Source organism: Sceloporus occidentalis, unplaced genomic scaffold, assembly GCF_023333645.1.
Source record: "Sceloporus occidentalis isolate IW3139 unplaced genomic scaffold, rSceOcc1.0.p SCAF_1, whole genome shotgun sequence".
NCBI classification, from domain to species: Eukaryota; Metazoa; Chordata; class Lepidosauria; order Squamata; family Phrynosomatidae; genus Sceloporus; species Sceloporus occidentalis.
Window position 1 is genome coordinate 55,404,646 of NW_028316981.1, and position 12,390 is coordinate 55,417,035.

Below are 12,390 nucleotides of genomic sequence, written 5' to 3' on the forward strand. Positions count from 1 at the left end.
TTGCTCTCCTCAAATGTATTGTGTTTACTATCTTTTCCTTTCTGTGCAAGTAAACATATGTTTATTCATAATGCTAACCCATCCCTTTCTGTTTTATCTATTCTTTTTGAGCTAGTTGAATCCTTCACTTGTTTCATTCTCGTTTCAGGGATCATTCCACCAGGTTTCATATATTTTTCAACTTCTGTTTACCTGCTCATATTAAGGGGTTCAAGATAATTTCATTTGCACATTAGTGTTTAGGTATTAAAGGTCTTGGACTTTCTGCTCCAGCATCCCCCCCCCATTTTATTGTTGGGTTTGATTAGTGGCCACTGCAAGTTTCTTGGTTTTTCTTGCAAGTCCTTGTTTTTTGTGTTTACCTTGTACTTCCCTTTGGGCTATTGTCTTCTTTCCCCCACAGGTTTTAGTTTAAAGCCCTCTTCTTTATAAAGGTCAACATGCTGCTGCCAAGCAGGCTTTTCCTAATGTACTTGACACATTACCAGATCGAATCAGCATACAACTGCTTTTATAGTTCTCAGTAAGAATTTATCAATCACCACAATAGTTTTCCTTTTCTTCCTGCAGATAGTGGTAAAGTCACTTCTGTTCTTGAAGGTGAGTCTTTCTTGCAAACTTTATAGTAACTATCATTTGCTAGAATTATCAGAGCCATTTAAACTGGAAAGGTTCTGATTGTGATTGCTTCATTCTGGAAGTTAAGAATGCTTTCAGGTCCTCTTGCTCTTGAAATTACTGTCTTCCATGCTAAGTCTTTATTACTGCTATTAACCTTGCTATAGCACCTCCTCCAATACTTGTTTTAGCAATCTTCATTTTTATATAACATAATGAGCTGAGGTGTGGAAATCTACTCCTGGGTCCCTCTTATCTTCCAAAAGCGTAGTCAGCTTTCATTTGAATGTTGTGTCTTCAAGTTAACTCCAACTTATGGCAGCTCAGTCAAAGGGCTTTCTTGCCAAAATTTAGTCAGAGGAGGTTTGCCAATGCCATCCTCTTAGGCTGAGCATGACACGTCCAAGGCCATCTATGTCTGAAATTTAAAATTTAATTAATCTTAACTATTGTTTATTGGAAGAGGTCAATGTCATAAACCACAGCTTGAAGTCTCCTTGTTTCAGTAAAGCACGTTAAAGTCTCTTTAATATGCATCTGACCTGTACTATTTGGATATGTTAGTTTTAGATTAATTCTTGAGTTGCCCCCCTTTCCCCCTCTAATTCTGCCCTTCCTTTATTTCCTTGCACTGTTTTTTCTTCCCTATCCTCTTCACTCATTCTTTTCTCGCCTCTGATAGATAGAAGAAAAGTGCATGGTGACTTTTACTTTCCAAATATGAGCAATGAGGTATTTCAGAGACTGACAAAATGATTGCAATTTGCATTATTCTAACATTAGAATTGACTTTTAGAATCTCCTAGGAGGAGGAGGTTCTGTTTAAGTAATTTTTAATGTGGAATTAAAACCATGAGTTTGTGCTGGATGTCATCACGCAAAACGTAGCTACAGCATTGCAAACATAATACTGCAATGCAAATAATATTTAAATCAAAGGATTTTAAAACTGTGTACTCTGTATTAAAGTTTGTGTGTGTAAGGGAGAGGGAGAGTGACTTACTGTTCACCTATGTTAATACAGTACTATTTGTTTTTTCCCCTGCAAACACAAAAGCCAAGGGGGAGGGAATATTTCATAAAAATCAATGCTATTGTGTCCTCTGGTCTAAGCCATAAAACAAGAGCAACAGAAACAGTCCCTTTGAACTTGAAATCCCATTCTAAGCTGCTGATCTAACCTAAGCAAGAGAGGGAGAATTTACTAGTCAGAAACATTTGTTCTTTTTTCCTCTTTTCATTTTCCTTTTTTTTAACTCCCTAAGCGAGTTTGATGCTGCACCTCTTCCCATAAATTTAAAAAAAATATTATTGTAATGTAGGTCAATGAACTGAAGCGCCACCGTACACCATGGAGGATTAAAGTTAGAAAGGCAACCCTCTTCCACTCCCACTAGGTCATATGACAATATAAACAAGAAATGCAAGGAGCCTTCAGCTTTTTCTTGACCTAATCCTTTGTTTATGCAGCACTTAAACTGACTTTTGGGGTCGTCTCTGTCTGGCATTAAAGCCCTTAAGCTTTTTGAAGTTTCCCTGAAGTTAATAAAATTAGTCTGCCCTCACGAGGAGGCCCCTGTCTGCTGCCTCAAAAGAAGAGTATGTATCCGTTGTTGTCTTTGCAGCATTTCGTTTTCAGACTTTACATTTTATAACAAAAAGAAACTGGAGGAGAGTCTGAGAGAGAGAACCAAAGCCCAAAAGGCTGCTCAGTTAATGTGCAAAGCGATTGCTGTAGTAGATGTTCTGAGAACTCAAAGGGGATTAAGCCCGAATGCAATGATTGGAGTTAAATTGCTGGTACAATAATAAGAGTTGAGTTTCAGTGAGAGCAAATAATAAGCTTTTGTAAAACATATCAAAAGCAGGAGAGGACTGTGTAAAAATAAAGACAATTTGAATACAACAGTTGTTCACACTAGGGGAAAAATGACATTTTTGATCAACTGGCTTTTAAAAAAAGGATAAAGGTCATGGACCCCTACTCTCTAATAACTAGTTAGTGATCATGGACCTAAGGTTTCCAGGCAAACAGAGAGAAAGTTATTTTTACCTGAGATCAAAAATAATCTATAAAAATATGCTGGTTTATATTTTACATTTCTTGTAAATTGTAGAGCAAAACTAAGAATGGCCACTTTTTATTATTTCATTAGAACTAAGCCAGTGTGGCGTAGTGGTTTGAGTGTTGGACTATAACTCTGAAGACCAGGGTTCGAATCCCAGCTCAGCCATGAAACCCACTGGGTGACCTTGGGCAAGTTACACACTCTCAGCCTCAGGGAAAGGCAATGGCAAATCTCTGAACAAATGTTGCCAAAAGAATCCCATGATAGGTTTGCTTTACGGTTGCTTAAGTCAGGTACAACTGGAAGGCACACAATAACAAAGAACTAAGGATGGTCAGATGAAGATGTGGTAACTGTTTATGCATGTTTCATCATCTGCCATAAAACAAGATTATTATTTTATAAATGCAGAACTTCAGCTTGAAGAACTTCTTACTTGTTTTCTCTCTGTTGTTTTTTTTAAATCTTTTTATTAATTTTATAAAATAAAATAAAACATGATACACATCGTCATACAACTACATCTTGTTCAATTTCTTTTGTAATCTTTATAGCTGACAGGTGTACGGTTTTCTCTCTGTTTTTTAAAAGGTGGTGGAAGGCATCTGCAGTTTACATTACTGTTGATAAACTTACTGTGAATTATATTATTTTAAATTTATTGCTGGTTGCTTTAGGGGACCATTGCTTGGAAGGTGGAATATATATGGGAAGAAGAATAATGGCACAATCTAGTATTCCTTCATACCCCACTCTTTTACTCATTTTGTTAGCCTTCCTATGATTTGAGAGTGGTGTTCATAGGACAACTGTGCATGCCTGAGAGACCAAATGGATTGGCTTCTAAACTAAATTATATAAGGTATTTTGGGACTACCACCACTAGTGACTACTGCTGACTTGGCCTTTGAGACAGGCCTTGTAGTTCCACATCCAATACAGTTCCATGAATACTGTGACATTTGTTTTATGGTTAATTCAGCCAAGTATTTTAAAGAAATTGGTTATTTTAACAGCTGTCCAGGTTAGCTACAAGAAGAATTCTGTGCAACTCCTAAACTTGCAACTTAGATTTTGAGTGCCACTCATAAAAGGGTTCACCTATTTTGTTCTCTGTTTCTCATACTGGGCTATCATTGCAAATTAGAACTACCATGGTTTTAATGAAGCATCTAATAATAGCTTTCCCTTCTGTAAGGTAAAATTTTTCCTATTTCTTTGCACGTCAAGACTCTTGTTATGACACAGAGGCAGAGTGACTTCAGGGGTTAGTATCATCTGAAGATATTCACACCTTGGGGATTAGGCTCACTTGGTTGCTCCTTTGCTTTGCAGAAATGCCCAAGGGAGGGTCGTTTATCTTTCTCTGTGCAAGAAGCTTGCTGCCTCTTGTACCTGATTGCTTAATTATGAATCCAAATTTGGAATAGTGACTCCCACTGGTTTAGTAATTTTTAAATTAAAATTCAATACAGGTGGTTAAAGAAATGAGGTTGAGCAAATCAACCTGATGACAAACTCCTCTCAAAGCTGAATTTTCAAAAGCTATGTTGGAAGCAGTTTGTCTTATCCAGGCAGGTGCAAAGATCTGCTGAAATGAAGGTGGTGCAGAGGTAAAAATTTATCAGGGTGGCTGTGATATGGCAACAATGTCAAGTGTCTTAAGAACTTTGTAGTCAAGGAATTCAGTGGTTAGCTCAAACTGGAATATGAAGTTTAGCGTCTCCTTGCTCCTGATTTTTTAATCTTATTGCCTAAGATTGGTATGTCATATTACCAAAGCAAGAATGGCAGTCAAAATTAGCAAGATTTTTTCCTGTTCAACTTACAAAAGTGCAGCAGCCCCTTTACATATCTAGACCTCTTATTTTTTATCCTTATGGCACCAGGGTGACCAGATGTCCTGACTGCAAAGACGGACAAGGCACTTCAAAATTTAGGAGATTCAAAAAATGTAGGGCATCACAAAACAAAAGCTAAAAACACTAATATAAATTCATGCTTCTTAGTCATGCTCAAAATGGAGGTCATTTTGAAATTCTTCTTGGACAGAACGTTGGAGACTAGGGCATGTCTTGGTAAAGGAAGACATATGGCACTAAAATCAAGGGCGTGATACAAACCGCCGCTTTGCGGCGGTCTGCTGCCGCCGCCGGTTAATCTGCGGGGGAGCCAGAGCCTCCACACGGCGCGGCTCCCGTGCAGACTGAAAAAGAAGCTCCAAAATGGAGCTTCTTCTTGAGTCGCGTTTGCGACGTAGCGAGGCGCCAGGGGTGCACTCGCTACGTCACAACGCCCGCGACGCGTACGGACGCTCAGCGGCCGATACGTCAAGATGGCGGTGCCCATGTAGAAGGGGCGCCACCATCTTGTACGTATTGAATACGTACTAGGGTTAGGGGGGTGCGGAAGCACCGCCCCTTCCTAACCCTAGTACGTATCCTATACGTACTAAATGGCGGTATGTATCCCGCCAAGGTCTCATAGTTTTCAGCCCTCTAGATCTGCTTTAGTATTCTTCTAGCCAGCATGCATGGCTTCAAGCCTTACACTTTCTTTAAAAGCATTTGTAAAATGTACCATTCCTTTTTCTTGGTGGCTCCTCCTTCAATTTCAAGTCCTACCGACTATTGTTTCCTTACACTCTTGCTTTTCATTCATCCACTGTGTGTTTTATCCCACTCCCTTTAAACCTCAGTTTCATGACCAGCCTGCCTAGATCAAGGGAGGTAATAGTGCCACTCTATTCTGCTCTGGCCAGGCCCCACCTGGAATACTGTGTCCAGTTCTGGGCACCAGAGTTCAGAAAAGATGTTGAGAAACTGAAGCGTATCCAAAGGAGGGCGACTAAAATAGTGAAGGATCTGGAAACCGTGCCTATAAGGAATGGCTTAGGGAGCTGGGGATGTTTAGCCTGGAGAAGAGAAGGTTAAGAGGTGATACGATAGCCCTGTTTAAATATTTGAAGGGATGTCATATTGAGGAGAGAACAAGCTTGTTTTCTGCTGCTTCAGAGAACAGGACCTGGAACAATGGATGCAAGCTACAGGAAAAGAGATTCCACCTCAACATTAAGAGGAACTTCCCAAGAGTAAGGGCTATTTGACAGTGGAATACACTCCCTCGGAGAGTGGTGGAGTCTCCTTCTTTGGAGGTCTTTAAACAGAGGCCAGATGGTCATCTGTCGGGTATGCTTTGATTGAGAGTTCCTGCATGGCAGGGGTTGGACTGGATGGCCCTTGGGGTCTCTTCCAACTATATGATTCTATTGTTCTTGTCTTTTGGGTATGCCCACAGCAAAAGGAAGAAGAAAGAAACGTTAGGACCACTGCATGCAGAAGATGGCAAAATGCTAATAGGGAACAGAAAAAAGGCAGAAATATTCAACACCTTCTTTGCCTATCTTCTCAATAAAGAAAAAGAGTGCTCAACCTGAGGATAATGGAGCTGAGGACAGAATAGGGGAAATTCAGCACAGAATAAGTAAAGAGATAGTACAGGAATATCTGCTTAATGTAAACCAGGGGTAGGCAACCTTTTTGAGCCGGGGGCCGGGTTGCTGTCCCTCAGACAACTGGGGGGCCGAAGCCAAAAAATTAATAATTAAATAATTTTTTTAAAAAATAAATATATAAATAAACCAGGACAAATGTAGGACAAAATTTTCAAATGGAAGACACTTTTAAAAAAAAATGGAGGACACGCGAAAAAAATTTTTTTTAAAAAAGGTTAATATATATGCATGTTTCTGAGGCTTCTATAGACAATTGCCCCCCAAAGGCCCTGGCGGCAATCAGCAGCAGGACCGGGCTGGGGCTGGTCCCAAGGCCTTGCCGGGCCGCATCCGGCCCGCGGGCCGCAGGTTGCCTACCCCTAATCTAAACGAATATAAGTCTTTAGGACCAGATGAACTACATCCAGGGGTATTAAAAGAACTGGCAAATGTAATATTGGAACCATTGGCAATAATCTTTGAGAACTCCTGGAGAACAGGAGAAGTCCCAGCAGACTGGAGGAGGGCAAACGTGGCCCCCATCTTCAAAAAGGGAAAAAAAGAAGATCCCAACAATTATCGTCCAGTTAATCTGACAGCAGTACCAGGAAAGATTCTAGAGCAGATCATTAAACAGAGAGTCTGTGAACATCTAGAAAGCAATGCCATAATCACAAAAAGTCAACATGGGTTTCAGAGAAATAAGTCATGCCAGACAAATCGAATCTCATTTTTTGATAAAATTACCAGCTTGTTAGATGAAGGGAATGCTGTGAATATAGTATATCTTGATTTTAGTAAGGCTTTTGACAGGGTTCCTCATGACATTCTTGCAAACAAGCTAGTGAAATGTGGGCTAGACAAAGTAACTGTTACATAGATTTGTAATTGGTTGACTGGCTGAACCCAAAGGTTGCTCAACAATGGCTCCTTTTCATCCTGGAGAGAAGTGACCAGTGGGGTCCCAAAGGGGTCTGTCCTGGGCCCAGTGCTGTTCAACATCTTTATCAGTGACTTGGATGACAGCATTGGGGGCATACTTATCAAATTTACAGATGACACCAAACTAGGAGGAGTAGCTAATACCCCAGAGGATAGGATCAAACTTCAAAATGACCTTAATAGATTAGAAAGCTGGGCCAAAGCTAACAAAATGAATTTCAACACAGAGAAATGTAAGGTACTGCTGTTAGGGCAGAAAAATGAACTGCACAGATATAGGATGGGGGACACCTGGATGAATGAAACTATGTGTGAAAGGGATCTAGGAGTCCAAGTAGACCACAGATTGAACATGAGTCAACTGTATGATCCAGCAACTAAAAAGGCCAATGCAATTTTAGGCTGCATCAATAGAAGTATAGTGTCTAGATCAAGGGAAGTAATAGTGCCACTCTATTCTGCTCTGGCCAGGCCCCTGGAATACTGTGTCCAGTTCTGTGCACCACAATTCAAAAAGGATGTTGAGAAACTGAAGTGTGCCCAAAGGAGAGCGACTAAAATGGTGAAGGGTCTGGAAACCATGCCCTATGAGGAGTGACTGAGGGAGCTGGGGATGTTTAGCCTGGACAAGAGAAGGTCAAGAGGTGATATGATAGCCCTGTTTAAATACTTGAAGGGATGTCACATTGAGGAGGGAGCTAGCTTGTTTTCTGCTGCTCCAGAGACTAGGACCCGGAGCAATGGATGCAAGCTACAGGAAAAGAGATTCCACCTCAACATTAGGAGGAACTTCCTGATAGTAAAGGCTGTTCAACAGTGGACCACACTCCCTCGGAGTGTAGTGGAGTCTCCTTCCTTAGAGGTCTTCAAACAGAGGCTGGATGGTCATCTGCCGGGGATGCTTTGATTGAGATTTTCTGCATGGCAGCGGGTTGGACTGGATGACCCTTGCGGTCTTTTCCAACCCTATGATTCTATGAGTCTATGATTCTATGATTTCTATATGTCAAACAGCCTCTGCCGACTTGAATGCTTGTAGTTTCTTGAGAACATCTGCTGCATTCACCTGTTGTGCATCACCTCCTTAGTTCCTTCTGCTTTTTTCTGTAAGCCTCGTCTTCCCCCATTAATTACTTTATTTGTAAAATCTAGATTCCTTGAACTTGGGTTAACTTGTACATAGCCCTCAAACTGTGCAATAAAGCTGCATCTATATTTAGAACTATTGCTGGATTTTAACAGCAGCTGAGCTCACCATTTTCACTTATGTCATAGAAACTGAACTGTAGCATTTATGATTGTTTCCTAAGCAGTTGAAGCATTCCTACACAATCATACTCAGCCATAAATGAGGGTAGAGGCTCTGTCATCGTGTGCAGATAAAGCTGTGTAAATATCAAGAACTTAGAGATGCTTTTGTTTTTATTTCTAGCTCTGTGATGATTACAGTGTGATTGGTCGTTCACTGTTTAAAAAAGAAACCAACATCCAAATCTTTGTGGGACTGAAAGTCAAGCTATCTACAGGAGAAGAAGGCATAATAGAAGGTGGTTTTGGACAGAGTGGAAAGTTTAAAATTCGCATTCCAGGTAAGTGTATAGCTTTGCTTTTGACATTCATTCAGACGATCTTATTCTAATATCCTTAAGAATCCTGTGAAACCAGTTATAATATACGTTCAGAATGATCTGTGATACATAAATACTATATATATTTGACAATAAGTCGACCTCATGTATAAGTCGAGGGCAAGTTTTGGGGCCAAAATTATGGATTTTCCTATAACCCCTGGATAAGTCAAGGGTAAAATTTAGGGGCATACAGCAAAGGATGAAGCAAAGCAAAATAGTGTCAAAGAACTTACAAATTTCCATCAGACATAACTCTTTGTGCTTAACCTTAAAACTGGATTGATGAGGGAGTAAAGGAGGTCAGTGCTTCACATATTACCCTTTTGCTTTTCACCAGGAGATGGTTCCTTCTTTTAAATAAGGCTTAAGATACAGTACTTACATTGACCCATGGATAAGTCGAATCAGGTTTTTTGGGTCAATTTTTTGATCTAAATTTTTAGACTTATACATGAGTATATACAGTAGGTAGGGACTGTAATATTGACTCATGTGGGAGATTGTTTTTAGGGCTGAAACCAAAGCGTAACACTTCACTGAGTATTTATGTGTCCCTTTTTGGTAATGTTTCAGGAGAGGAGTACTGTGACCAGGACAGAAGGGTTTGCATCATAGCCATGCTCTTCCCACATAAACAAACAAGCTTCATTTATATACCGCTTCATACCGCTTAAGCAGTGTCTAAGCGGTTTACAACTGTAAGCTAATTTGCCCGCAACAATCTGGGTACTGATTTTAGCGACCTTGGAAGGATGCAAGCCTGAGTCAAGCTTGAGCCCCTTTGCTGGTCTTGAACTCACAACCTTGTGGTTTTGAGTGAGTGGCTGCAGTACAGGCATTTAACCACTGTGCCACCAGGGCTCTTTGATGATGACAGTGTGAGATGATTGAGATAATGAAAGCATTGTCCTCGCTCTGAAATGTAATCACATAGTAAATAATCATGTTATTGTTGTGTGCCTTCAAGTTGTTTCCTGCTAATAGCAATCCTAAAGCAAGCCTGTCAGGGGTTTTTTCAGGACCTGAATGTGTGTGACTCACCCAAAATCTCCCTGTGGGTTTCCATGGTCGAGTGGGGAAATGAACTCTGATCTCCAGAGTCGTAGTCCAGTGTTCAAACCACTATACTATACTGGCTCGCACAGAATAATCATACTGTACTTAGCTCTAAATCCAACTGATGGACCAAATTGAAATTGACTCATTGAATCATGGGAACTCAGTACATACTCTTGATTCAATGAGCCTACTCTACCTAGGACTAAGTGTTGGGTTTAGGCCTTAGGCCTTATATCATCAATGAGAAGTGCTGCTGGATACTGAGGGCCGACTATACAACACAGCACTAAATTATGTTTAATTATTGAGAATATACAGTATTTCACAGAACATAACAGGAGATAGACTCTGCTTCTGTTCTTGCATTATAAGGACTTTTTCCCATTTATAACAGTCCACCATGGATTGTAAGAGGCAATGCATATAGGTGTCCGCTCTTCTCTGCTTTATCACAGAAAAAATTACTAAAGTTGTCACTATAGCCAATTTATTGCAGGAGAACAACACTCTGTAACAATTTTCCAAGAGGATTTCCCATAAGCAGAAGGTACAGTTATATAATGTGGGCTCATCTTCATCATTCCCAGTAAGGGTTACTGTCTTAGACCAGTGGTTCTTATATGTTTTACCCTTGTGATTCCCTTCACATCTACATGCAGATTTCATGCCTCCCCCATGTAGCATTGAAGTATTTTCATGAATATCCATGAGTATATTCATGCTACAGCATCTCATCCCAAGAACTGGGAAAGTGATGGAAAGGGTGGTGGAAGAAGCAGCAGTGGCTCAGGATGGGCCTTGGCAGAGGCAAGGATCCTGCAAGCTTCCCCACTTTCCTCCCCCTCCTCCTCCCCTCCCCCCAGGCACAGGCAGCTGCTCCTCATGCCCTCCTTGCCTTTCTCTTCCCTTCCAGGACAGAAAAAGTTTAGGAGGTAGAGGAGGAGGGCTCAGGACCAATACGTTTCACACAGTTCTTGCCCCCACCCCGCTTCACAGTTTGAGAACCACTGTTTTATATTCATTTCCAGCGCCAATAATATTGCACTAAGACACTTGCGTATAATACATTCAGCCCTCTGTATCCACAGATTCGTTATCCACAGATTCAAGCATCCATGGCTTGAAAATATTTTTGAAAATATATACATTCCAAAAAGCAAACCTTGATTTTGTCATTTTACATAAAGGACTCCTTTTTACTGCACCATTGTATCTGATGGGATTTGAGCACCCATGGATTTGTTATCCATGGGTTTCTTGGAACTAAGCCCCAGAGGATACCAAGGACCCACTGTACTAGGCCTGTTAATTTTTTTCACAGTTTGGACTACACTTGGCCCTCCAAATTCACAGGGGTTAAGGGCGCAAGACCCCCCATGAATGTGGAAAAACCGCAAATAACTCCCCCTATAGAAGCCAGTTAAAGGGAGGGGTGTGTGGGGGAAGAGGAGCAGGTGCACAAGCTCCTCTTCTTCCCCTGCCTTCCTGTCCCTTTAACTAGCTCCCTGCCCCTTTCCCAGGTGGATGGGTACCTACCTTCTCCAGGTACCCATGCTGCCAGGAAAGAGCTTGCTTATTTGCGAGCTCCTCTTTCCTGGGCAGATTGGTACCTCCCTTTCCCAGGCACCCGTCCATCTCAGTTATTTACTAGTCAAGGATAATACAGTTGGCCCTCCACATTTGTGGGGGTTAGGGGCACAGGCTTCTTGTAAAAGTGGAAAAACTGCAAATATCTCTAGGCCTCCCTCAAACCTTAACTCAGGGATGAAACAGATGGGCAGGAAGAAGCAGCCAGAAGCTGCTCCCTGTCCCATCATCCTGGAGTTTTAGTGACCACACGCTGCAACCCCGAGGGGACCTGTTGCCATGGTTCCAAATGGACCGCAGAAAGGAATAGAAAGCATCTGCTCCTTTGGGGGATGCCTGAGACAGCCCTAGTGCAGCCCTTGGGTGGCTTCAGTGCAATTTGGAGGCAAGCATCGTCTAAACATCATGGCCTCAGAGTGGCCAGAAGCCACCCTCATCTGCCTGTCTGTTTCAAGCCTAAGTCTATACAGTATTCATAGCTATATGGGCTAAGGAACCTGAGCAAAGCATCAAATGTGGCTGGAGAGAAGGAAAGTGGCCATAGTGGGTTGACCAAAGTCCTACAAGCCTAAACCCAAGAAAATCAAGGGTTGACTGTATTTCCTAACTGATGGATGGGGAATTCATATTATTTGCTAATTAGCTTACTTGCTGTTCACCACTATGATCTTTGGAATAGCGGTATATAAATAGAAAAACAAAAAAATATTCTTTTGAAAGTTACTGATTACTTCATACCCTACCGCTGTTTGTGAATACAGTCTGCTTCTTTAAAATTAAACAAAACAACAAGAAAACCTCAGCCTGAATCTATATTATTATTATTATATGCTTTACACTTGGCTGTTTCAAAGAGAAGCTGCAAGTTATCTTTGGAGCTCATGAATTACAGTATTAGTCATACACGCTAGCTAGGCAGACAAAGAAGGGGAATTCCAAAATTCTAAAATTAAGCCTCATTTTCTGTTGGAGCTAAACAAATGAACTGTTC

At 41.1% G+C, this 12,390-nt stretch overlaps 1 protein-coding gene across 3 annotated transcripts in view; it reads left to right on the forward strand.

Annotated features, from left to right (window-relative positions):
* Window positions 1–12,390, forward strand: part of EEFSEC (eukaryotic elongation factor, selenocysteine-tRNA specific) — a 237,741-nt gene that overhangs the window by 145,429 nt on the left and 79,922 nt on the right. For all 3 annotated transcript variants that reach the window (XM_089521452.1, XM_089521460.1, XM_089521443.1), the window contains exon 6: window positions 8,555–8,711. In XM_089521452.1, the coding sequence (XP_089377578.1) occupies window positions 8,555–8,711 (157 nt within the window). The remainder of the gene's footprint in view (window positions 1–8,554; window positions 8,712–12,390) is intronic.